This window comes from Tympanuchus pallidicinctus, unplaced genomic scaffold, assembly GCF_026119805.1.
Source record: "Tympanuchus pallidicinctus isolate F22 unplaced genomic scaffold, pur_lepc_1.0 scaffold19, whole genome shotgun sequence".
Lineage (NCBI taxonomy): Eukaryota > Metazoa > Chordata > Aves > Galliformes > Phasianidae > Tympanuchus > Tympanuchus pallidicinctus.
The window spans coordinates 14,684,919-14,710,954 of NW_026294710.1; the positions used below are offsets into that span (position 1 = coordinate 14,684,919).

At 50.1% G+C, this 26,036-nt stretch overlaps 2 protein-coding genes across 2 annotated transcripts; both read left to right on the forward strand.

Moving 5' to 3' along the window:
* The first annotated feature begins 14,509 nt into the window (after positions 1 to 14,509).
* LOC128079503 (PHD finger protein 7-like) lies at positions 14,510 to 17,616 on the forward strand. The gene is made up of 8 exons (XM_052680792.1): positions 14,510 to 14,552; positions 15,186 to 15,262; positions 15,520 to 15,644; positions 15,786 to 15,948; positions 16,039 to 16,145; positions 16,628 to 16,746; positions 16,866 to 17,089; positions 17,176 to 17,616. The coding sequence occupies exons 1-8, from the start codon at positions 14,510 to 14,512 to the stop codon at positions 17,614 to 17,616; spliced, it is 1,299 nt and encodes a 432-aa protein (XP_052536752.1).
* A 5,494-nt stretch (positions 17,617 to 23,110) lies between these two features.
* Positions 23,111 to 26,036, forward strand: LOC128079504 (PHD finger protein 7-like). The gene is made up of 10 exons (XM_052680793.1): positions 23,111 to 23,153; positions 23,452 to 23,543; positions 23,636 to 23,737; positions 23,981 to 24,105; positions 24,262 to 24,424; positions 24,516 to 24,622; positions 24,840 to 24,953; positions 25,110 to 25,228; positions 25,348 to 25,407; positions 25,684 to 26,036. Exons 1-10 carry the CDS (start codon positions 23,111 to 23,113, stop codon positions 26,034 to 26,036), a joined length of 1,278 nt encoding a protein of 425 aa, XP_052536753.1.

Consider the following 26,036-nt stretch of genomic DNA (forward strand, 5'->3'; position numbering starts at 1 on the left):
ATTCATGCTGGTCATTGTGTCCTCTGCCTGCTAAAAGCTTGTCCTTCTTAAATGCCCCCACAGTATCATTATAAGAACATTTTTTATCTCTTTCCCTCTATCCTTTATTAGCAGCTTCTGGAGAAAGGGATAGGTTCCCTTTGCACTATATTTTTGCTTCCTAAAACACCCACCCAGCAATCATTGTGGCAGGGGTGTCCATCTTGCAAAGCAGGGTGCTGAAGAGTTGCTGCTCGTAGCTCTCTGGCTCATTGTGTAGCTTTGTTGGGATTCACTTCAAGCACACGCAGAGGGAGGGTCGTGTTTTGCTAATAGCTTGCCTGGGTCTCCCTTGCACATGCAGATTGGTTCTGCGTAGAGAGAAGAGCAGCATCCTTGAATCAGAGAGAGCTGTGCACAAATTACTGGGAAAAGGCAGCTCTGGGAAAGGGAACAGAGTTTTGGGAAAAGGGATAAGAAGGTTCTATGCTGAGGGAATGGGAGGCTGCACAAAGGCTGGAGGCTGGGTCTGAGGATGGGAACAGGAGTACTGATGATGGATGAGGAGGTTGGGAACCCTTCTAAGACAGCCCCCCAAGTTGAGTCTCATAAACAGACACTTCCCTGCTATGAAATTCTCTATGCATGGGCTCAGAGCCGTGGGTTTTTAGGCCAGCAGAGGGAACCCTCCACCGCAGTTAGTCTGAGCTCCGGGGACTGCTTGAGATGGAGAAGAGGGCTTTCAGTATCTAAAGAAGGGGACAGACTCTTTAGCAGGGTCTGTTGAGATAGGAAAAGAAGAACTAATTTCAAACTAAAAGAGAGATTTAGACTGGATACAAGAAAAGTACAGTAAGGGTGATGAGGAACTGGAATGGGTTGCCCAGGGTAGATGCCCCATCACTGGAGACACTCAAGGTCAGGCTGGATGGGGCTGTGAGCACCCTGATCGAGCCGTAGATGTCCTTGTTCACTGCAAGGTAGTTGGACTTGATGACCTTTAAGGGTCCCTTCCAACTCAAATCATTATATGATTGTATGATTCTATGAAACCCCCCTGCACAGGAGGGAATCCTTAGGTCAGAGGAGGGTAAGGGTTATTCCAAAGGCCATCAGCAGAAACCAAGCAGCCAAAGTCCATGGACCAAAATCCTTAGTCATAACCCTCTTGAGTGAGTGGATCTAATGCAATGACACTGAAGGGGAATGACAGAGGAACATGTGACTCACGTCTGTCTGTAAAGACAAGGTGACATCCAGCATGACCAGGTCAGATACTTTCTTTGAGGCCGATGTGCATTTTGTTCTTTTCCCCTTTGCTGTGTTGTCCTCTAGCCCCATGCACCTTGTCCTAGGCAAAAAAAGTCACCATTCCTGGAAGCATTCAAGAAACATGTAGCTGTGACACTGAGGGGCATGGTTTATTGGGCATGGTGGTGATGAGTCGGTGGTTGCACTAGATGATCATATAGGTCTTTTCCAACCTTATTAATTCTATGATTCTAGTCACCTCTTAGAGGTTTCTTACCAAAGTTGCTACCTAGGAAAAGGTGGGTGGCCAGGCTCAAGGGAGGAAGACATCTGAAAGATCTTGGTAAAGAGCTTTGTCTTTCACCTTCAGACTCCTAAAGTTCTCTGTTCTAGGAAATCTTTTCCCAACCAGTCTTCCATAGGGTCTGCCTTCATCCGTGACAACATGAGTCAATCCTGGAGTCACAGGCTTTCCACTGGTTCTGCAGCAGAGAGATTTTGTGTAATGTTTCTAAGAGTATAATTTGTTTTATCTGGATGATATCTTTACTGGATGAAATCAAGCTGCAAACTGAATCCAATGGGCAGAAAATAGAACTCACCCTCTTGTATCCTTGGTTTCTAGGCACTCCATAGAGTATCTCTGCATTTTTCATTTTGAACATTTTCTATCAGTCAGTCACTCAAATACCCTGAAGGCTGTATAAGACTAGATTAAACTGAGAACAGCAGGGTGGTCAGCAGCATATCCCTGCAAAGCAAAGGCTTCCATTCTCAACCACAATATTAGAAAGATAATAAAAATAGTAAAAATAAAAATAAAATACTTGGCCTAAAGAAGATAATTTATACTTCCCCTTCTGAAATGATGAATATCTTGTCTGCAAAATCACATACAAAATTTCTTATTACATGTAGCACAGTGGGAAACTAGGCTGAGATCAGGGCTTCAAAGGGTCTTCCCCCTCTTTCCCACAACTCAGGAAGGGCACTCTACTTTGCTAGCTCCTCACTTGGAGCTGCAGCTCCCACGTTTTTCCACTGCCATATGGTGGCCCCCTTTGCTTCTCACTCTTCCTGCAGTTTGAGCCAGTTAGGCTCTTGAGTAGCTCCCAGCACATCCCTTCTGTTTTGACCCTACGGGAAGAGCATCAGGACAACAGGTTACCCTATGTCTCCTAAAGAACAGTAAGGAAAGAGGCTGTTTTTTTATATTTTTCCTCCAGTGAGGTGTTCTTTGGCAAAGCTAGAAGAAGTTTTGATCCAGACCCAGCCCTCAGTACCTTGTAGCCCTTAGTGCCTTACCTCTGGTATGGCTTTCACTTGTCCATCCATTTTGGCCTTTATCAGTTTTGAGGTCACAACTAAATGCAGTTGACACAGCACAAAAATGACCCCAGAGCCACAGCATGTGCAAATGTATGTATGTCTTCCTAATGACAAGCACATCACCAGTTTCAGATGGACAACCATTAGCAGACTTTTTGAGTTTTCATGGAGATTGGCTGGAATGCCATTCCTGAACAACACATTAATTTCTTATGGAGGTTGGTGGCCACCACTAGCCTCATAAATGATGATCCATAGGGTGCCCACCTGCTTCTTTGAAGAACAGGGGCTGTTGGGACTTACAACCCACACTTGATCCTATATTTCTCCTTTGTTTTTCCACAAAGGTTGTTCAGGTGTCCGAGTTCAGTTCTGTATCCCCATGAGGCAGTTTCTACCCTAGCAGCCAACAAACACTCGAATGAAATCTGTTTTTCATCTAATACAAATGTCCACCCGCTGAAGGACCAAATACTCTGATCACCTCTCCATAGCCTGAGTGCAGAATGCAACACGCAGAGCTGGATTTGAAGTAGGAACTGCAACAATCCTTGTGTGGCACTCTCCCCTCTGAGCTCAGTGCTGGGATGGTGAGCCCAAGGCCCATTGCACCACTGTTGGTCTTCTTCCTCCGTTCCAGCAAAAACAAACAGACCTCTGAGGCGCAGCAAATCGATTCACTGTGCTATAACTGAATTACAAGCCTGAAATGCTCTCTCTCTCTCTCTCTCCTTTTCATCTTCTCTCTTCTGTTCCCTGCCTTGCAGAGAGAAGGGAGTTTTCCTCCCAGCAAAGCTAGAGGTGAGTAGAAGATTCTTCTGAAGGGCTGTGCTGGACCAGTTCCTAGGGGAGCTCAGCATGGCCCTGCTTGGCCCTGAGAGGCAGTTTCACTTCTCTCCTTCCAAGTACATCTGGAAGGAAATATATTGTAGGTTGATGGAGAAAGGTCAGGAGCAGGCTCAGTGCAAGGACATTGATATAGAGACAGACATGCCTATCTGTCTGCCTATAGGAGGTTTCTAGACACTGCTCTGCCCCTACAAATGCCCCCAGGCCTCCATGCAGTGCCACCAAAGGGAAAGGAAAGTTTAAGGAAGCAGACTAAGTTTCTCAGTCTTGAAGTAATGATGGATATAAGGATCTGCTCTCCTACAGCATCCCAAAGCAAAAATTGCTGTGTTGGGTTGAGGTAGCGAGGTACAGTTTCCTCTGAGGAGAAATAAGAGTTTTTCAGTTAGACCACTCCTGAGGAAAACAGATACTTTTGGATGAGCATTGCCTTCTATCTCATGTGCCTGCTTCCCATCTGTGAGCTAGGAATGCTGATGAAGTGGAGAGACAGAAGTAGCCTTTACCCCTAGAACAGACAACAGTGAGTAATCCCTGAGTAACAACACTGTCAAGAGCCCCTGGACTGCATGGCCACTGGCAAATTGTGCTGGCATCATGAGAGCATGCTCCTTTCCCTGCTGTTCTGTGCTCCTGTCCAGATCTTGGCAGGCTGATTAACTACTGAAATTTGTTGTTGAACGGCTGGAGTTGCTGATGCCCTGTGAGAAAGGCATTTTTGCCTCCTGTACTCTCATGCAACCACAGACATGTTGAGAAAACCACAGGCACAGCAGAGCAGAGGAATTGTGAGTGCAGCCTGGGCTCACGAGGGCTCAGCAGTTATTGTCTGGTCTAAAGTTGTCATCAAGTTCCCTTTGTAATCAGCAGAGAGAAATCAGAGCTGCTTTAGGTTGATTCAAGTCCACTTATCTCAGACACCTCTCTCAGAGGGGTTGAAATATCCCTATCTCTTTCCACAGCGTGGAGATAGGGGTGAGGCCAACGGCTGAGAAAAGTATTGGAACTTGCAGACAGGAGGAATTAGCAGAAATGCATTTGGCCTTGAGAGCCCTATTCAGAACCTCTGCAGGCTCAGGTGAAGACTCGGCCACATTGTATCTCACTGATTTCCAAGCAGCTTTACAGATGCAAGCCTTTCCTTTTGAGTGCAAACAAGATGACCTTTGCACCGCTTTCCATTTGACTTACTGCCTCCCCACCCTGCAGGATCATAGAATCATTAAGATTGGAAAAGACCACTAAGATCATTAAGTTCAACCATCGACCTGCCACCAGTATTGCCCACTAACCATGTCCCTCAGTACCACATCTCCACGTTTCTTGAACACCTTCAGGGACAGTGTCTCCGTCACCTCCTCGGGCAGTCTGTTCCAAGGCATTACCACCCTTTTGGAGAAAGTTGTTCCTAATGTCCGATCAAAACCTCCTCTGGCACAACTTGAGGTCAAATACTGCTAACTACTGAGAAGATATTTTCTTTCAAGTCTAGGGAGTCCAGCTCTGACATTTTCCAGAGTCTGCTGATTGCATACCAGCATCCATTCACTCTTCCTCTGTACAACTTCCAATCCACCAGTCCTGGTCCCTGGCTACAGCACGTACATTGGAAAGACAAAGCTGTCCAAAGTAAATGAGAAGCAGACTTGTCCTGTTCTCCATGCCCAAGGGAATGCCACACTTAAGACTCAGCTCCTGCATGTGTGTGATAAATGGGATCCACCCAAAACAAATAAATAACCTCAGAGGTGCACCAAAGGGGAACAAATTCCCTAGGTTATTCCTGTGTCACTCAGTCATCTCAAGGAGAGAGCAGCTATCTGCCAGCAGTTGGCTGAATCATCAGCTACCTAATGCTGCTTGGAATGAATACAGATGCCCTGGAACTGCCTTGTGTGAGCAACACAGTAAAGACAGCTAAAGCAGCTTTGCTATCTCCAGAATAGTGACTGACAAATTCAATCGGCAAAGTGACTCTGAAAGCACTCCTGGCAAAGTATGAAAGGGGAATTAGAGGCACTGCAAGCCTTGCTGCCCATTGCCTTTGCTAGGGAAAAAGACTGGCAGTGCCCTGGCCAGCTTGCTTGCTTTGTTCATTTAACATCCCCTAATTCATCACAGCCACTTGCTCTTTTGGTGATTTATTTCATTGCTTTACTCACAGAGCCTCTATAACATGTGAGCACGCCTGTGTAGGGGCAACAGCCCTCTCCATCATATCTAATGGCAAGAGTCTGTCACCGAAGGCCTGGAGGGCTGCAGAGAGTGGGAAAGGCATGTTGGAATGGATGGTCCACCAGAAGCATTCATTTCAGCTATATTCAGAAGCAATGAATCTGACTTGCAGGACAGACATTTGAAAATGTGACTTGTAAGGAGCTCACACAAGACCTTAGAATTGGTAGCCCTGTTTCCCCCTACAGAGACTGAATATCTCCAAGGGCCACTGTCCCATGGGTGCAAGGTGGAGCTGGTTATACAGACCATCTCTTTCTTTTCCCTTTCATACTCTTCCTTTTACACACTCTCCTATCTTAACCTTTGAAGACAGCTTGCACACAGTAGACTACCCTGGATATCAGAGCTTTTGTAACCATGTAAGTAAGATGCACTGCTTACCTTTATTCCAGTACATGGAATGTGGTTGAGGCTGATTCCATGTCTGAGACCTGCTTCCATGGAGTGGCAGCCAACAAACTTTATCTGGCAAACTCTCTGGGACTTCATGTCAGGGTGGCTGACATATACAGTCAAATGGGAGTGGCCAGAGGTAAAAGGTTTAATGTTCTTACAAGAGCATTCCCTGGGCATTGTCCTGGGGAGCAACTTCAGCTGCAGGTGAAGAGCCTCTTTGAGCATGAACATGAGTTGGAAGGCAGGAGTCAACCCCATGGGCTGCAGCAGAGAATACCTGGACTGCTGGCTTGTGTGACACCAGAGACATCCTGGCTGGCCAGGGATTTGTTGCAAGCTGGCCAGCAAGAGAACAAGTAGGACCTGGGCTCTGTAGCAACACATGATTTGTATAGGAGGGAGCCCAAAACTTTGGCACATAAAAGAAGGGTTTTGGGTGCTTGTCCTCAGATGTGGGAGAGGAGGAGGGGGGTTGCAGAGGGGAAGGCTTGGCAGCAGACAGTTCTCCCGGGAAGGGAGAGAATCTCTCTGTCACAGGCTGGGAAAGAGGGCTTAAGTATCAGGTTGCCTGGCAATGGGTTTCTAGGCATCAGAAATTGCTCTGATCTGTTTAAACAGTGTACTAGTTCAGAACAAAGCCCATGTCTGGCACTTCAAAGATGGGGAGGAACTGCAGGCTGGAGATGAATCTCCTGGCAATGGAAGGCGGTCTCTCCTCCCTTTCCCCTGTACCAAGTCACACTTGGGAAGCTCCAGTACAGGCCAGTCTCAGCCAAACACTTGTACCCCTTCTGGGATGAGGGAGGAAGATAAGATGATGAAAGCTGGAGAATAAGTAGGTGTAATAATTAGGAAAACATGGGCAATCCAGCGTGATCGACCAGGAGTGGGAATTATGGACTAGGACTAGGAATTATGGACCAGGACCAGGAATTAAAGTTCTGGTGTTGCAGTTTGAGAGTCCAACTTGATCTTGCCTGTATGTCTATGTATATCCAAGAAAAATATCCAACAGAACCACTGTCCTGCTCTTCCTACCCAAATCTCTTCCCTGACAGTACTAAAGTCAGTAAATTTGCTCAGGAACACACAACTGAACTGACCTACGCCATGTATCCTGCTCCAGACAGTGTGGTTTGATCTCTACAGGTCTTGTGGATTCCAGCTGCCAGAACAGCCTCTCCTTTCCAACCTCAATTGTACCATATGGTTGTACATTAATTTAGAGCTAATTGCCAGGTAATTAATCCAGTTTTGCTCATGCCATTTCAATCCCCTTGTGTTTCCTGTTGAAAACTCACTTGCATCCCACTATGGATACCGGTGGATAGCCCTTGTTTTCACCCCTGCTGCAGTCTTTGCAAGAGCATGGGATGTAGCATGGAGAAACAGTGCTCCTTTTAAAGGAAGAATAACAAGGCACAGCCATGAATTTGCATGCAGACAGGTGAAGAGCAGATTCCATGTACTTTTAAACCCTTTGGATACAGTGAAGGGCATTGAAACACCTCAGTTATAAAGATGGAGTGCTACGGAGAACATGGTACTGGGTTCAAATGTCTAGCTCTGTCCCTGCCCTCCCTTATGTCCCTGCACAAGTCTTCCCCTTGCTTTCCCAGCTGCAACAAGATCTAGCAGTAGCCTCCTTCCTCCTGTGCTCGTTAAACACACTCAGAATCTCTGATGTTTAGAGACATTCCCTTAGACAGATTATCCTACTAGAATAATGACTAGAAATTTATTTAAAAAAAAAAAAAGAAAAGGAAAACTTGCTGAGTTTTTCTTCACAGCAAAGCACCTCTGAATCCCAGGAGAAGTCTTTCTGGGGTAGGCAGAGAGGGAAGAAATCTTTCTGTCCATCGTAAAGTGTCTACATTTGAGTCGGTAGATTTTCTTTTAAGCCCTTGCTTCCCTATTGTTTTAAGTGACAGAAGCTGCCCTGGCAAAGCCTGTGCTGTGCAAGAAGGAGCAGCGGGATGCCAGGAAGCTGAGGTGGTGAATCATTGCTTTCAAATGGCACTAATAGGAGAGCAGGGGAAAGCTTGTCTGTATTCAGGTAGAATGAGTTAACTCTGCAGGGCATCCAACAGCGGCTGTGTCAGGGAAAGGGAAGGGGTTGCAAAGCCTCTAATAACTTTGGCAAGGACGGCACAGGTTGCAGAAGGGATGGGACGTGCTATTCATCGAGCATGGTACAAAGCCCTGTTTGTCAGCTCGGGGAGCTGCCACACCAGCCTCAAGCTTGCTGCCAGCACAGAGGGCCTCAAGGGGCATGAGGTAATGAATGCATCTTCTGCAGACAACAGGAGCTAATTTCCAGCAGCGGTGAGCGTCTGTCAGACTTGCAGAAATGCTCAGTCTGCTTGGAAGTGGTGAGATAATCCCCACAGCATCTCAGTGCAAGGAGAAAGAAGGGCAGGCATAGACCTTTATCTGTGCCAAAGCAGCAGGACACAGCCTCCAAAGATCTTTCAGTTGTGTCAACTAACCCCAAGCTATGGTGGGAGATCCAACAGCCATGTTTTGAAGCCTCAGTTTGACTGTGCCTGTGTTAAAACCCCTGTGTGTGACAGACGCCGATGTAAACACAACACATGCATGGAGGAATGACATCAGCCTGCAAAGGATGAGCGGTCATTTTGAGTGGCAAATGGAAGGTTCAGAGCTGGAAGGAATGAAATGGGAGAAACCAGAGCACGGGGTGCAGTGTGGTGCCAGCTCCAGTGGTGGCAAATAATCTTATGCATGTTGATATTTTGGCTAAACACAGCCCTGTGAACAACAAAAAATATGCAGTCGTGTTTTCCATTGTGATAAAGGAATTTGAGAGCGGGTTTCATCAATTTTCTGTTATATTTGTGGCTTCAATTGAAATAAACACATTTTTCAAGTGGGATGTATAGAGCTGCAATCAGATATTCAACTCAATAATCTGATCATGTCTCTTTACCAGACTTTCATAAGAGACAGGAATCCCTTGCTTCACGGTAGCACCTTATGCATGTCATCTCTTTTGGGCAGCGTGTACGTTTGGGAACAACTGTTGTCAAGGATGAAGCACAGGAAGACTGCAATTTCATCAAAAATCTCTGCTGAACACCATGAGAGCTCACTGAGAATTGCAGCCACTGCCATCAAGCCAGGCTGATGTGTTAGTTTCGCAAAAGCAAGGTCAGATATCCTCTTAGTTTTATGGTTTTGTTGCTCTTTTTTGCTGTTTTAATACAAATATTAAAAATTGAAGTAAGTCTTGTTAATTATATATGTTAACTATATTATATATTGTATGAGCTCTGCTCCTATTTTATGATGCTGGCCCACAATGCCAGAAGTGAATGTTGGTGGGATGACAGATGTTGAACGTTCCCACCAATATTCTGTTATATTTTGTTGCTGTGTGACACATGGAAGCAAAGGGGCAGTCTGACAGAATGGAGTCTGACATGGAATTGCATATAAAGCAAAAGTGTGTCATTGAACTCCCTCATGCAAAAAAATTGTGCACACTGGCATTCATCGATGCTTGCTGAACAGTTATAGCGAGCAAACAGTGAGGTGGTGGAACATTGTGAAGCAGTGGGCTTCACAATCATCAGACTCATGAGTGTGGCATGCAGGCTGTTGTTTATTGCTGGTGGTGACAGTATTGAAAAAATAGTGTTTTGTAGCTGAGAATTTGCTCTATCAAATATTGCTATTGTGCTCTTTGTATTGGTTTAGTTTCCGTGGAAATAATTAGGAAGCATTACTTTTGGAGCAGCACCTGTCTATGCCACCCAAGACAATTTCCCTTTACTAAGTGCAGCTTGGACAAGCCAAAAGGTTGGACATGCATGCCTTAAGGGCTGGTGTTACCTTTATCACGCCCTTGCAGATATCCTGATTAACCCAGATGCCTGCATTATTTTAGCAGCTGGACAAAGCTCACTCTGCATGAGACCATCCTGCATCAGGGAATGTCACAGATACAACTGAATGCACACCAATGCTTCCATTAAGGGTCACATAGTCAAAAGATTGGGAAATTTATGGGTGGAAATATCCACCCATAACTGCTGAATTTTAAAGCGCTTTCTGGTAAGGTCTGAGAATTACAGTTGTCTGAAGGATGTAAGGCTATTTTGGAAAGAATCATTCTACACTTCTACTTCTGGCATGAGCCAGCAGTGTGACTTTGTGGCCAAGAAGGCCAATCGCATCCTGGAGTACATTCAAAAGAATGCCAGCAGGACAAGGCAGCTGATCCTCTGTCACTACTCTGTCCTTGTGTGGCTACAGCTGGAATACTGTGTCCAATTCTGGGCTCCCCAGATCACAAAAGTCAGGGATCTCCTAGAATGAGTCCACGAAGATTATGAGAGGCCTGGAGCATCTCCTGTATGAGGAAAGGCTGAGAGAGCTGGGACTGTTCAGCTTGGAGAAGAGAAGACTGAGAGAGGATCTGATTAATGCTTATTAAGATCTAAAGTGCGGGAGGCAATTGGATGAGGCCAGACTGCTTTTAGCGCTGTAGAGTGACAGGATGAGGAGCAACGGCCAAAAACTGCACAAAACATGGAGTCGGCTCCTTTCTGATTTCAAAAAGAGACACACACAAGTTCTACAGGAAGAGACACACATTTTGGATATGGGTCAGTCGCTTCTTCGCAGCATGGACCATACATCCTTGAGGTAGCTCAGCTAAGAGGATGGGACCAAGCAGGGAGAGCCAGAAAGAGGAAGAGATATCTTAAGATGATTCCACTTTCAAAGCCTACGTATCATCAATCCACATCCTAAAGGAATGACTAGGGGGAAGCAGGAATGCCCCAAAACAACACTGTTCCTGAAGACTTCACACTACAAATGGCACACCACTGTTTTCCCATTTATCCCTCCCATGCCTAGTCAAACACCCTGTAAACCATGCCAGCAGGCATTGGCAGGTGCTGGGGCTTCTTTTTTCTGGGAGCAGTGGTAGGAAGTGGTGCGCAAGTGATGAGTTGATTTTCATGGTGCTCAGGCCCCAAGGGGGTGTTAATCTGCACCTGGGAAATGTCAGATCCAGCCAGCAGAGCCCTAATGGATTGCTGGCTTTTCAGCAGCGGAGGAATGGAAAATGTGTATCTTGCATAGGCTTGGTTGAGTCAGAAAAGAAACAGCTATTCCCCCGTGCCATCAGGGACAAGCAGGATGCAGTGACTGCAAAATGGATGGAGGGCAATATTCAGGCACTTGCATTGTCTCTCCGGGGAGCAAGAGTCTGGCAACAACCAGCAGCAGGATGTCTGAAAAGCCTTCTCCTTGCTGGAGTGTCGATGTCCTTGTAGCTGGGAAGACATACGTTATTATGAGCCTCCCCTACTGCCTCATGAACAGCCTCTTATACCTCAGTCTTCCTGTGAATCTTTCTGCACAACTGAGAAATCAGTCTCAGTCCACATATAGACACATATACATACATACTCAGATATGTGTATATGCAGAGTAGTAAATTCCTTACAGAAAAAAAAAAGGTTGAGAGGAAATAATTTATAAACTCACTTTTAATTTAATGAATAATTTATTTTAGAAAAGAGACAGAAGGGAAATTTCAGAACCAATAAAATACTGCGTTCAGACAATGTCAATATGAACGTTTTCATTGTTCCAATCTCTTGATTCAGAGTGGTATTTTCACTCCAGAAAATAAGCTTCTAAAAGGACAAGGATTAAAACTGAAAACATTCAAATGAAGAATATTATTTGTTCCATTTTTAATTAAACATTTTATTTAAAAACCCTACATGCAAAAATTAGTCCTTAGTTTCAGGTCAGTGTGTCACAAATACAGCTTTTCCATGTTTTCTTTGTTTGCTCCTCTTTTAAAATGCTCTTGTTTGATCAAATCCATTTCTAGTGATAGGGCTTAGGAGGACACTGGCAATGTGAGAACCAGAGAAAGAAGTGTCACTCAGAGCTTTTCTAAATAACAGTTTTAGGGTATTGTTACTAACGCAGCTTTTCTGTGTCACTATGAACTGTGTTCATGCAACAAATCTAATAACATTATAAAATAATTGTAATTTCATAATATTGTTTACATTTAAATAAAATATCCAGAAGTTCTTACCCCTTTCTGCATAAGGCTGGTAAGAAGTTTTCATCATAGCTTTGGGGTTAGTATGCACCCAGTTAAGACTGAATGGATAGATATATAGATACATGGATAGATAGATGGGCCGTAGTGTATTTACTCCAAATTTATACATCCCATATAATCTTGTTTTTATAACTGGAGAGGTGAGAAGAGAAAACCTCTAGAGATGCTCTCCAGATTTAGACCAGACTGGAACAGTAGCACTTCTTGGTAAGGATATGAGACCAATTCTAAAGCTTGCAAGTAAGGCATTTTAGATATTGACTCAAATTAAGTTTTGAGTGCTGTGCTGTGATGCAGACGTGCATTCCTCATTAGCAAGACAGGGTCAGGAACATAACAGCTCTCCATCACACCACACTGATAGTAGGGTTTCTTTTGCAGTTATGCTGAGATGAACCATGGAGTACTTTGCTAATACCGCAACTGTACAGACACACTGTGATATTGTAGACACACTTTGGCTATCCCATCGAAACTTGAGGCCATCATTTCACATATGTACCTGGATCCTTGAAAACCTGTTATGTTGCCTTCTACATTTGGGGCAGTCAGAGCTCAAACTGTGTGTACTGAATGCCTACTGAGAACACAGTTAGGCCTGTGTACCATGTGGACCTTGATCAGGAAGAATTTGGACCGAATTTAGATTCATTTTGGTTTATGTTATACTGCATTCCATTGTCAAATTCGATCTCAGAAAGAAGCCTTTTATTTTTCTTGTCTCCTCTTGATCTGCTTAGCCAATTCACTGGGCCCTTGGAAGTGATCTTTCCATGCATTTGTCCAAGAGAATAGTTCCGTTCTCCTGAAGAGAGGACACTTCGTTATAGCATCATCACAACATCCTGTCTTTGAACCTTTGAGCATCTCAGCTTTTACCCATGGGTTTAAAAAAACACTGAGATGTTCCTCCTGGGAGAAGTTTTTTCAGGCCTTAATGACATCAAACAGTTCCCCTTCTATCTGCAGTGAAGACAGAATTCCTTTCCAATATCTTTATTGATGTTAACTATCCATTCTTAGCAAAGATGTTGTTTAGGGGTGCTTGAAGGCTTAAAAGCTTATAGTGCTATTTGAATAGGGGAAGTTGAAAGGAGAACTTACTTTTGTTAATGAATATACATTTTAGCAATCACGATCATTTTTTTGGTTACGTAACATTTTTTATCTCAATACCATAGCTTAAAGGGCTTACCACATAGACAGCAATGCCAGCTCAGCAAGGCGTAAAGATCTAGAAATTCCATGCTTAAAAAATGTCCATTACAAATACTTTCTGATGCAATAGCGTTTCAAGTGCTTGGCGAGGAAAGCAGCGTCAAGAGTTGACATTATTGAAAGTTGAAAGGGATAAGACATCACACGCAGCATTAATATTTTCCCTACTGTCCCCAGAACAAAAGTGTTCTGTAGCGGTTATGCATCTGAGACAAACTTTGAAGATAAAATATTTCTGGCTTAGCTAAGCTCTGTCCAGAAATTTAGCCTCAACAAGATCACAAGAGTATCAGCCACGACCACCAGAATTCCTGCTACTAAGCTCTTGGCAACAGTACTGCTGCAGAGTTGGTTATTGAAGAATCATGGAAAGACTTGTGATGGAAGAGACCTTTATGTTCAACTAGTTCCAACTACCCGCCATGCACAGGTTGAAACTACCAGCCAGTGAGACTCATCTCTCTCCCTGGAAGGGTGGTGGAGCAACATCTTGATTTCGTCTCTAAGAAATTGGAAAAGTAGAAGGTATCGGTACCCAGTATGGATTCATAGAGGAAATCACACCTGATTCACCTGGAAGCTTTCCACATTGTCATCATCAGTTGGGCAGATGGGAGGAGAGCAGTGGATACTGTGTGCCCTGACTTCAGCGAGCCTTTTGGCTCTGTCTGCCACAACAGGTGACTCGTGGTAGCCATAAAGGAAAGGTATCCCTTCAAGAAAAATCTAGTATGATATCCAGGCAAGTGGACCACTATGGAGAAAGGTGTTAAGTACCTGAAGGAATTAGCTCTGCTGGAGGTGATGAACAATATGGGAAAAAAAGAGGGGAGATATAGATTGGATGTTGGGAGCAAATTATGTAATTGGAGGGTGGTGACACTCTGGAACAGGTTGCCCAGAGGAGCTGTGGAGCTGCTGCCACCTTGCTTGGCAGCTGAGGGCCTGCGCCCACACCTCCTGTGGGGCGGTGACCGTAATGTCACAGTAGGTGTCACAGAGCAGCCATTGTGACCCACAAGGCTGGGAGCAGAGCAAAGGCTGCCGGGCTCAGACTGAGCATCAGTGCAGTTTGGTGAGGCACAGAGAGAGCAGGCTCTCCTGCAGTCTTCACTGTTGAAGCACATAATGTCTGATAGGAAGAGGAAAGCCTCCGGCTCGGAGGAGCCAGGTGAGTGCAAAGCATCCCTGCAGCTCCCACAGAAGGGCGGAGAAGTGCTGTGGGTCTGACTGTGGCTGAGATAGAAGAAGCAGGCGGGGACTCCCCAACTGCTGCAAGGCACGACCCCTCTGCTCCTTGGCAAGGGGATCCAGCTTGGGCTATGGCTTCCTGCTAGCACTGTTGGACCTGCCATGGCCTCTTCCTCTCCACCACCTCCAGACAGCATGTCAGGCACAGAGCACGACCCCGGGGATGACCCCCAGGGATATCTGTCCCCGCCAGCTGCTCACCACTGCTCACATTTGCTCTCTCCTCTCCAGTGTGCGTGCTGTGTGGCTGGTCGGATGTTGACCCGGACATCTTAGGGTATCTTTGTCGGAAGAACGGGATTTGTATCCATTCATTTTGCCTGGTGAGTTCCCCTGGGACTCCTTTTGGATTCCCACAAGTAATGGTCTCTTCCATTCTGTCCTAATGAGAACTTTACAGATTTGTAATTTTGAAGAATCATAGTATCATGGACTGGCTTCTTGTTGTGGAAGTTCAATCTTGGTCTAAGAAAAATCTCCCCTCTTTAAGTTCAGAAAATATTATTTTCTTCTTTTCTCTTTTAAAAGCTTTTTGCCACCGGCCTTTATCAAGAAGACAACTTTCTGTTGGGAATTTTGGGGTTTTCCCTTGCTGCCATCACACGCAAGGTCAAGCAGGCAACCCAGAAGGTGAGGACCTGAACAAAGCAGGCAGATTTGTGCCAGGGGAGGCTCATACAAGTTTAGTCTGGAGCCAAAGAAAGCAAATGCAGCCACTGCAACTGGCTCCAGGACAAAGTCCTGTCACAGCAGACAAACCTTGTCTACCAGGCAGCTCTGGAGAACGTAACACAGAAATACCCACAGTCTGTGCTTAGTTGAGTTGCATGGGGCCGGCTGTGCAGGCACTGAGCCTGCTGCTGATGGGACTATTCTGCTTTTTCCAGCAATGCTTTGTTTGTGGTGAGAGGGGGGCTGCCATCACGTGTGCAGAGAGTGGCTGTGAACGAAGCTTCCATCTGCCCTGTGCCGTGGAAGGGGAATGTGTCACCCAATTCTTTGGGATGTACAGGTAAGGGCTGTCAGCAGCAGCCAAGCCAGGGAGGAAACTGCACTTATGCCTCCAGAAGTAAAGCCAGGGCATGGGACTCCTTGGTCCGCTGCCCTTCTCAGAGCACTTCTCACGATGCCATCCCTTCCATTTTCCCACCAGTTCCTACTGCTGGAAGCACCGGCCTCAACAGGCAGTTCAGGAAGATCCAGAACATGACATCAACTGCGTCATCTGCCTTGAGCCTGTGGGAGACAGCACAGCCTACCACAGACTGGTGTGCCCAGCATGTAAACATGCCTGGTTCCACCGGGACTGCATCCAGGTAGGAGCCCTCCCCTATCCTGCAGGTACACATGTTGATCAGCAGCAGCAGGCACCACAAATGTTCACCCTGCTTGTGATTCTCCTGCAGCTACAGGCCTTCACTGTTGGTGCTTTGGGCTTTCAGTGCCCCGTCTGTCGAGACAAAGATCTATTCCATTTGGAAATGTCCACCATGGGGATCCAAATCCCTGCCAGGTTGGTGTTCTCTGACCCGTTAGGCTGACACTAAGGCTGCAATGCTGGGCCGGCTCAGGGAATGTCTCAGCAGGCCTGGCCCTTGGCTGTCATATATGAACATGTGCCCCAGCTTCATGGAAAAGCTGGAAAAAGGACTGGGGTGGAACAGAAGAGATACAGTTGAAATTACAGTAGGGGGACAAAGGGCACATCACTTCCTCTCCCTTCTCCAACAGAGGACAAAATAGGACGGAATATGACCCACCACTTCTAGAGAGGCACAGCCACTGTGATGGCAGCGAATGCTTGTACCATGGAGGCAGAGAACAGGCCGAGAGCAGTGGGTGAGTTACCGCAGCAGCTCACTGCGGCTCTGTGGTGGATCTCAGCCTCTCCGCAGGCTGGCGGAGCAAGGACTGAGCACCAGAGATGTGCTGTGCCGGGCACTCCCTGGCTTGGCTCACTTGGTCCTCACGGCCACAACCACTTTGCTTCCCCAGGCCCTGGCAGCTGCTCCTGTGCAGCTCCTGCGCTGCTGAGGGCACCCACCGACAGTGCTCCCACTTGAATGACACCACAGCCACGTGGGAGTGCGACAGCTGTGCTGGCCTGCGTACTGGTAAGAGGCAATCAGTGCTCAGGGCAGCTTTGCCAGAGTCTGTCCGCCCCAAGTGGGATGGCAGATCCCACTGTGGTGCTGCAGCTTCAGACTCATGACCTCCCTGCCTCCCTTTACAGCCTCCAGTGCCAACACCGAGCTTGCTGGGCCCTGCACTGCCAGCGAGAGGGCTCCGGGACCATCCAGCAGCTCCATGGAGCCTGAGACCTTGGGCTCCATGCCCACCAGCCAGGCAGCATTGGGGACGACATCACAGAGTTCCCAGCTGCCTGAGCACAGCGACCTGCCCAGTGTGCCTGAGACTGAGCAGGAGACTAACGGGCCACGGTCATCGGAGGATCAGGCTACCTCTGAGCAGCTGCAAGGACGCCGTGGGAGCAGACATTCAGCAGCCCCGAGTGCTGAGAGCGACTCCCACACATCCACCAGGCGGAGGGCATCAGGGTCCTCCAGAGCGTCTCCGGCAGCTGCTCGCAGAAGACGTCCCAGGCAGCGGGGAAGAAGCCGCACACGAAGCCGCTCCCCGCTGCGAGGTCGGGCCCCGAGTTCCCGGAGCCGGCCAAGAAGACGCCGTGGCAGCCGGCAAACGCCAGCCTCAGGGCAGCGGAGCGGCACCCGGTCAAGGTCTGCCACTTCGAGATCCCCGAGGGCTTCCAGAGTGCCCGGACGCAGGGGACCGTCCAGGCAGCGACGGCGCACCCCCACCCGCAGCCCTCCTCCGCAGAGACGTCGGGCTCAAAATTCCCGCGGCTCACGCCAAGGAGGCAGCAGGAGGCGGGCTCAACGGCGGAGGACATCGCGGGAATGAAGCTGCTCCCAGGAACAACTTCAGAGACAAAGTCCCCACGCACAGCCCCCAAGTCTGCGTAGGAGCAGCCGAGCGCCCGTCGTAGAGTGGGTTGAAAAGACCACAAAGATCATCTAGTTTCAACCCCCCCCCTGCTGTGTGCAGGGTCGCACCCCCCTCCCATCTCCCCTGCTTGCTCTGGTCCCAAAAGTCCAACACAATAAAGATCAGAGATTCCCCCCCCACACATTTGTCAGCTTCATCCTTCCCTGCTTTTGCTGAGGTGGGCACAGGTAGGGGCCTTGACGACACGGTTGTCTCCCCCATGAATGCGCTATCCCAGACCTCACTTCACCTGGCCCAGTCCGGGCTGAGCTGGGTTCGGGCCACATCCCCAGCGTGGCACACGGCCCACATTCCTCAAGAACCCAGGCCACACTGGCAGGAGCAGCCCGGTTCTGGGCTTGTGTCTGGGCTTGGGATGCCACCGTGTACAGGGTGCATGCCAGGTCCAGGGCTGCTTCCAGCTGCGTCGGAGCTCGGGCTTTCCTCCTGCATGTCAGCTCTGAGGGGGAATGGTTCTCAGCTCAGCCAGGGAAGGTTTAGGGTGGATGGCAAGAGGAAGTGCTTCACCGAGAGAGTGCTGACGTGCTGGAATAGGCTGCCCAGAGAGCTTGTGGATGCTCCATCCCTGGAGATCTCTGCAGCTGATGACACCTCAGCAGGCCCTGCAACCGCTCCAACCCTCCAGCGGAGTCGGCAGGTGCTCCAACTGTCGTGACGGAGCCTGCACTTGCTTCAACCCTGGTGACAGGCCCTGCCGTTGTGACTGGCCCTGTGGTTGTCCAGCCCTTACGCTGGGTAACGGGGTTGCACGAAGCCCTGCGACGGGCCCTGCAGCAGCACAGGTGCCTGTGAGAGGACTTGTGGTTCAGCCACAGAACCATCTGTGCCACTGTCAGACACCCGTATTCACACTTGTGTCAGTTCACAAGACGAGAAAGCGGCTGAGAAAGTCGGCGCATTTAGTAAGGAAATCAACTTTTGCTAAGATGGGAACGGGGGAAGACGATGAGAAGGAAGCCGAGCCATCGCAAGAGATCTGCGGGAAACAGTTCAGGGAGAGGCAGGGACCCGCAGTCCCCTCACAGTGTGGAAGCACAGTGGCTCTGTGGCGCTGTGAGCGGAGCCAGGAGTGACGTGGTCAAATGCTGAATGTACAAAGGCTGCTCTCGGGAACGTGATCAACCAGGAACGTGGCGGAAGAGAGCCAGAGCCAGCAAACAGACTGTGGCACGGCGGTTGGCGTAGGCAGGGCGAGAAGGGAAGGCAGAGCCTCACAGAATCACAGAATGGCCAGGGTTGGGAGGGACCTCAAGGATCAGGAATCTCCAACCGCCCTGCCTCACACAGGGCCACCAACCCCCACGATTAATACCAGACCAGGCTGCCCAGGGCCCCATCCAGTCTGGCCTTGAACACCTCCAGGGATGGACGGGGCATCCACAACCTCTCTGGGCAGCCTGTTCCAGCACCTCTCCGCTCCCTCTGCAAAGAAATCCCCCTGACATCCAACCTAAATCTTCCCTCCCTCAACTTCAAACCATTTCCCCTTGTCCTGCAGTTATCTACCCTTTCCAAGAGATGGTTCCCCTCCTGTTTGTAGGCTCCCTTTAGGTACAATGAGGCCACCCTGCAGCCTTCTTTTCTCCGGGCTGAACAAGCCCCGCTCCCTCAGCCTGTCTTTGTAGGGGAGGTGCTCCAGTCCCCTGATCGTCATCATGGCTCTGCTCTGGCCCTCTCCACCACCTGTCCTTCCTGTACTGGGGGCTCCAGACCTGGACACAGTACTCCAGATGGGGCCTCACAAGAGCAGAGTAGAGGGGGACAGTCACCTCCCTGTCCCTGCTGGCCAACCCCTCCTCCAATGGAAAGCCTCCCTCCCAGCTCAGCAGACCACCTCACCTATTGACTTCTTCCTTCACAACAAACCTAGCCAAGGCCTCCACCACAAAGAAAGCTCTTGCCAAAAAGAACGCAGCTACCCAAACTGAGTGCCTACCCAGAAATGCAGCTGTTCAGGTCTTTCAGGGGATGAAGGCGATAAAGACAAGGGTTTGAGAACAACCCAAGCACATTTGGCAGGGAGGTGATCAGATGGCCACAGGGCAAGAGGAAACCGGTTTGGGGGGATGCCCCCCCGAAAGGTCAAAAGTTTACAGCGAGAAAAGTCAGAAGCCCTCGCGAGGGAGACAACAAATCTTCATCCCACGACCCACTGTGCACGAGCACGAGGGGAGGGTCTGCACGCTAATGAACTCTCGGGGGTGTAATGAATATATATCCCAATTCCAGGAAAACTATTGGTTATATATTAGTTTGGCCTATATCTCTAGCACGGCTTTTCCAGACGCTGCGCAGGTCAGGTGGATCTATCCCCCTTGCACCTGGTGTCTGCGCAGCACTGAATAAACCAGACCTGCTATGTAATCTTACTTGGGTTACAGAGTTTGATTCCGCACGTCACAACCTCCGCTTTAGGCAGGGACACCCCCAGCAGACCAGGCTGCTCACAGCTCCATGCAGCCTGGCCTGGAATGCTTCCAGGGAGGGGGCATCCACAGCCTCGCTGGGCAACCTGTTCCAGTGTCTCACCACCCTCACAGTAAAGCATGACTTCCTAGTATCTAGCCCAAATCTTCCCCCTTCCAGCTTAAAGCCATTTCCCCTCGCCCCGTCACAACATGACCTTATAAAATGTCCCTCCCCAGCTTTTCCATAGCCCCCAGTTGAGAACTGATGGGCCGCTATAAGGTCTCCTTGGAGCCTTCTCTTCTCCAGGCTGAACAGCCCAAAGCTCCCTCAGCCTGTCCCCATCGGGGAGGTGCTCCAGCCCTCTGATCACCTTCATGGCCCTCCCTTGGCTCTGCTCCAACAACTCCATGTCCTTCCTGTGCTGGGGGCTCCAGAACTGCACGCAATAGTAATGTCGAACTTAGGGGCATGGTTTAGTGGGCAATATCGCTGAGAGGTGGACAGTTGGACTAGGCGATCTTAGAGGTCTTCTCCAACCCTCCTTAAAGATTCTGGGATCTATGATTCCATGATGGTAAGAACAGGAGGCAGAAGAGGCACAGCTCACAGAGGCGACAGGAACCTCCTGTTCAACTCCCGACCACGGCCGAGCTGAGAGATATGGGAAAAGACTTCAGCCGTCACGCGGGTGAGCACTGTGCTCCCTGGCTGCTCTGGTAACAGGAGAATGGGCCCCGTGGCCCAGACTTGGTGGGCAATGAAGCCAGGCATCTGGGATCCCCTTGAAGGGATGCTGACAAAGCAATTGGAAAAGGGATATCTGATTTCATGGTATGGAAGTGATTCTTTCTCTGCCATGAAGGGGGGAAAAGTATCCTTTCAAAGAAGATCTGGTACGTCACCCAGGCAAGTGGAAAGGTGTCGAGGGAAACCAGAGGGAACTAGCTGTGCTCGGAGGTGGTGCACAAAATTGAACAAAGACAAAAGATAAATATTTGACGCTGGGAGGAAATTCTTGAGTCGGAGGGCAGTGGTACACTGGAATAGGTAGCTCAGAGAAGCTGTGGAGCTGATACCCTCTTGCGTGGGAGATGAGGGCCCGCACCCACATCTCCCCCATGAGGTGATGACCACGATGCCACGGAGGGTGGCAGGGAGCAGCCACTGAGACCCACAGGGCCGGGAATCACGCCTACTTTTGGTGCCACACTTGAATGGGCTTTGACAAGTTCAGATGCAGAGCAGCGTTGCTTATTTCAGGGACTACTCTGGCTTCACGGAATTGGGATCCACGTGGCTTCAGGGAATTGAGATCCACGTCAGTTCCACAGGAACAAGCTTAGGAAAATGTTTATAAAGAAAGAAATATGGAAACGCTGTAAAAACAAACCAACTGTCTGCTGGTAGCCACAGCAATTCTTACTGGACTGTCTTTTGCCAGTCCCCTTAAACCTCTCCGTTCACCTACAATTTACAGGGCAAACAGCCTTTCAGAGCAGAAAGCAGAGCTCAGGATGCTCTACCAGCACACTCTCGACTAACACCCGTGTCTTTTGAGGTGGTCACTGACTCCCTGCCAACCTGGATCTTCATCTCACCCAACGCAGTTTTCCTGCCGAAATTTAGATGTAGACTTGAGGGGAATCGTGGCATGGGTAGGCCAGTTTCCCTCCACAGACTGCAGAACGGTTGAAGCTTTGATGCACGTAGATAAATGGCTCTTCTGAGCTGGACAGACCCAAAGACAAATGCTCGTCATTCCGCAAGGCAAGATGCCAGCCTGCTTTTCATCTCTGGCTCGACTCTTCACTGCTGAGTGAGCTGCAGGGCCTTACTTCACTTCTTTGCAGAGTCTTGGAATTTTTCACCTTCACTGGGACTTCCCTATGGCTGTCTAGTAAAAGTATTTGAACACTCAAACACTCAGGTTAAATAAAACAGTGAAACAGTAACTTAAAGGAATAAAGAGGAATGACAAAAGTTTGGGAAAATGGGAGCAGGCAGGTTTTCTCTCTGGAGAGAGAAGAAAAGGAGCCAAAATGTCACTGCAGTGAAAAAGGCACCAAAGGAAGAGAGAGCTTAAAGCTGAGCTCAGCTGCAGTCACGAACAGTCAAGCCACGCTACAAGGAATATGCTTGGGCAGCTCACTACCATGATGTTTTGGGGTTTCCTTTCTGTTCCTTCAACCAAGCTTCACACTGAATCACATACGTGTCTTTACGCACATCACTTACACTTTCCTTGCTGCCTGTCGCACAGAAGCAGACACAGCAGCTGTGCGCTTTAGACAAACATTGAAGATACGACGCTAAGGTCGTGGCTACGGTACAGCAGCAGAGTTTGTTACCAAAGTATCACAGAAAGACTCGGGTTGGAAGGGACCTTACAAGCTGCACTAATCCCGACCACCTGCTGTGCCAGATTTGACACCATAGAAGCTTGGAATAGGGCCCCATCCAGCTTCTCTGGGCAGCCTGTGCCCCTGCCTCACCAATCTCGCAGAAAAGAATTTCCCCTAAGACTGAATCTGATCTCCTCTTCTAGATTAAAACTAGATTAAGCCATGTCCTATCCCTACCAGACCTTGTAAAAAGTCACTCACCACACACACTAGACACCAAATATGCTGTTAACTTGCAATCTTTACTAGACTAGACTCTGATCAGAAGCGCTGGCGTGGCACCAGGGCTGCAAATGAGCCCAAGGGAATGTAGACTCCAGCATCTGCCACGAGGAGCAGTGCCAGCAGGTTGAGGGAGGCCGTCCTTCCTCTGCTGCACAGCAGCACCGGGTCCTTACTCTGTGCTGCCTGCAAGGGCTGCCACCCTCTTGCTTGAGGGCCTGCGCCCACACCCTCTGTGAGGCAGCGACCGTGATGTCACAGTGGGTGTCACAGAGTGGCCATTGTGATGCGCGAAGCTTGGAGCAGAGCAAAGGCTGCCGGGTCAGGCAGAGCATCAGTGCGGTCTGGTGAGGCGCAGAGAGAGCAAGGACTCTCGCAGTGCTTGCTATCTCACAGTGCTCGCTATCAACGCACAATCATGTCCGATAGGAAGAGGAAGGCCTCCGGCTCGGAGGAGCCAGGTGAGAGCACAGCATCCCTGTGCACAGCTCCTGCCAACAGGCAGAGGAGTGCTGGGGCTCTGCCTGCAGGTGGGAGGCAAGGAAAGCACAGGCACGGATGCCCCAACTGCTGCAAGGCAGGGCCCCTCTGCTCCTTGGCAAGGGGGTCTGCCTTGGCCCGTGGCTGCCTTGGCCTTGCCACAGCCCCTTCCCCTCCACCGCCTCCACCGCTCCAGAGCAGGACCCTGGGGACGGCCCTCAGGGACACCTGGCCCTGCCAGCTGCTCACCGCTGCTCACATTTGCTCTCTCCTCTGCAGTGTGCATCCTGTGTGGCCGGGCAGATGTCGACACGGACATCTGCGGGAACATGCTTTCTGAAAGTGGGATTCATGTCCATGAGTTCTGCTTGGTGAGTTCCCCCATGGGCTCCTTCCAGATTACCACCAGGGATGCTCCTTTCCCTTCTGTCCTAATGAGGTCCTGCTCTTTTCTCTCCTACAGGATTTTGCCATAATCTCTTCTGACGCAAGACCAACGCAGTCGGGAACTTTGGGCCTCCCTGTTGATGCCATCAGACGTGCAGTCAAACAGGCCACCAAGCAGGTGAGGACCTGCACGGAGCAGGCAGATTTGTGCCAGGAGGGGCTCACACCAGTTTAGTCTGGACCAAGGAAAGCAATCGCAGCCCTTCCAACCACCTCCACGACAAAGTGCTGCCACAGGAGACGAGCCCTGTCTGCTAGGCACCTTTGTAGAATGTGACCCAGCTGGCTGTGCCCAGAGGTGTGGGGCCAGCCACCGAGGCCCTGAGGTCTGTTGCTGACGGGTTTGTTCTTCTCTTTCCAGCAATGCTTTGTTTGTGGCGAGAGGGGGGCTTCCATCACATGTGTGGTGACAAGCTGTCGGCGAAGCTTCCATCTGCCCTGTGCCATGGACGGTGAATGTGTCACCCACTTTTTTGGGTACCATTGGTAAGGACCGGCAGCAGCAGCCAAGCCAGGGAGGAACCCGCACTTACGCCTCCCAGCAGCCTGCCAGAGACAGAGGCAGGGCCTGAGGCTCCTTCCTGCTCCTCTGCCCTCCTCACAGCACTTCTCACTGTGACCACATCTTCCCTCTTCCCCCAGGACCTTCTGTTCGGAGCACCGCCCTCGACAGGAAACTTACCCAGCTCCATCAGAAGGCACCCACTGCCTCATCTGCCTTGAGCCTGTGGGGGACAGCTTGTCCTATCATACCCTGGTGTGCCCAACGTGCCAACATGCCTGGTTCCACCGGGGCTGCATCCAGGTAGGAGCCCTCCCCTCACCCTGCACGCATGCTTGGTGCTGAGCAGCACCAGGCACTGCTCACACTCACCCTGCTTGTGCTTCTCCTGCAGCAACAGGCCTCGATTGCTGGCTCTTTGTGCTTCCAGTGCGCTGCATGTCGAGACAGCATTCTGTTCTTTGCAGAAATGGCCATTCTGGGGATCCGAATCCCATACAGGTTGGTGTCCTTCTCCCCAATTCGGCTGACATTAAGGCTGTTGTGCTGAGCCTGCCCAGGGACTGCCTTTGCAGGTCTGGCCCTTGGCTGTCTCATGAGTACGTGCCCCAACTTCATAGAGACTCTGGAAGTAGAGTTGGGGTGGATATGTTTGGATAACCTTGGATCTTATGTTGGGGCTCTGGGGGCTCATCACTTCCTCTCCCTTTTCTTGTAGAATACCAGCATGGGAGGACAACAACGCATATGAAGCACTTCTCCAGAGGCACAGCCACTGTGATGCCAGCGAATGCCTGTACCATGGAGGCAGAGAGCAGGCCGAGAGCAGTGGGTGAGTTACCGCAGCAGCTCACTGCGGCTCTGCGGTGGATCTCAGCCTCTCCACAGGCTGGCAGAGCAAGGACTGAGCACCAGAGATGTGCTGTGCCGGGCACTCCCTGGCTTGGCTCACTTGGTCCTCACGGCCACAACCACTTTGCTTCCCCAGGCCCTGGCAGCTGCTCCTGTGCAGCTCCTGCGCTGCTGAGGGCACCCACCGACAGTGCTCCCACTTGAATGACACCACAGCCACGTGGGAGTGCGACAGCTGTGCTGGCCTGCGTACTGGTAAGAGGCAATCAGTGCTCAGGGCAGCTTTGCCAGAGTCTGTCCGCCCCAAGTGGGATGGCAGATCCCACTGTGGTGCTGCAGCTTCAGACTCATGACCTCCCTGCCTCCCTTTACAGCCTCCAGTGCCAACACCGAGCTTGCTGGGCCCTGCACTGCCAGCGAGAGGGCTCCGGGACCATCCAGCAGCTCCATGGAGCCTGAGACCTTGGGCTCCATGCCCACCAGCCAGGCAGCATTGGGGACGACATCACAGAGTTCCCAGCTGCCTGAGCACAGCGACCTGCCCAGTGTGCCTGAGACTGAGCAGGAGACTAACGGGCCACGGTCATCGGAGGATCAGGCTACCTCTGAGCAGCTGCAAGGACGCCGTGGGAGCAGACATTCAGCAGCCCCGAGTGCTGAGAGCGACTCCCACACATCCACCAGGCGGAGGGCATCAGGGTCCTCCAGGGCGTCTCCGGCAGCTGCTCGCAGAAGACGTCCCAGGCAGCGGGGAAGAAGCCGCACACGAAGCCGCTCCCCGCTGCGAGGTCGGGCCCCGAGTTCCCGGAGCCGGCCAAGAAGACGCCGTGGCAGCCGGCAAACGCCAGCCCCAGGGCAGCGGAGAGGCACCCGGTCAAGGTCTGCCACTTCGAGATCCCCGAGGGCTTCCAGAGTGCCCGGACGCAGGGGACCGTCCAGGCAGCGACGGCGCACCCGCACCCGCAGCCCTCCTCCGCAGAGACGTCGGGCTCAAAATTCCCGCGGCTCACGCCAAGGAGGCAGCAGGAGGCGGGCTCAACGGCGGAGGACATCGCGGGAATGA

What these genes read in the sequence shown, in the direction of transcription:
- LOC128079504 (XM_052680793.1), top strand. Translation starts at nt 23,111, where the DNA reads ATGTCCGATAGGAAGAGGAAGGCCTCCGGCTCGGAGGAGCCAG. An exon ending in TCAAACAGGCCACCAAGCAG is followed by an intron (nt 23,738 to 23,980) that starts GTGAGGACCTGC and finishes TTCTCTTTCCAG; the next exon opens with CAATGCTTTGTTTGTGGCGA. An exon ending in CACTTTTTTGGGTACCATTG is followed by an intron (nt 24,106 to 24,261) that starts GTAAGGACCGGC and finishes CTCTTCCCCCAG; the next exon opens with GACCTTCTGTTCGGAGCACC.
- LOC128079503 (XM_052680792.1), top strand. Translation starts at nt 14,510, where the DNA reads ATGTCTGATAGGAAGAGGAAAGCCTCCGGCTCGGAGGAGCCAG. An exon ending in CAATTCTTTGGGATGTACAG is followed by an intron (nt 15,645 to 15,785) that starts GTAAGGGCTGTC and finishes TTTTCCCACCAG; the next exon opens with TTCCTACTGCTGGAAGCACC. An exon ending in TCCACCGGGACTGCATCCAG is followed by an intron (nt 15,949 to 16,038) that starts GTAGGAGCCCTC and finishes ATTCTCCTGCAG; the next exon opens with CTACAGGCCTTCACTGTTGG.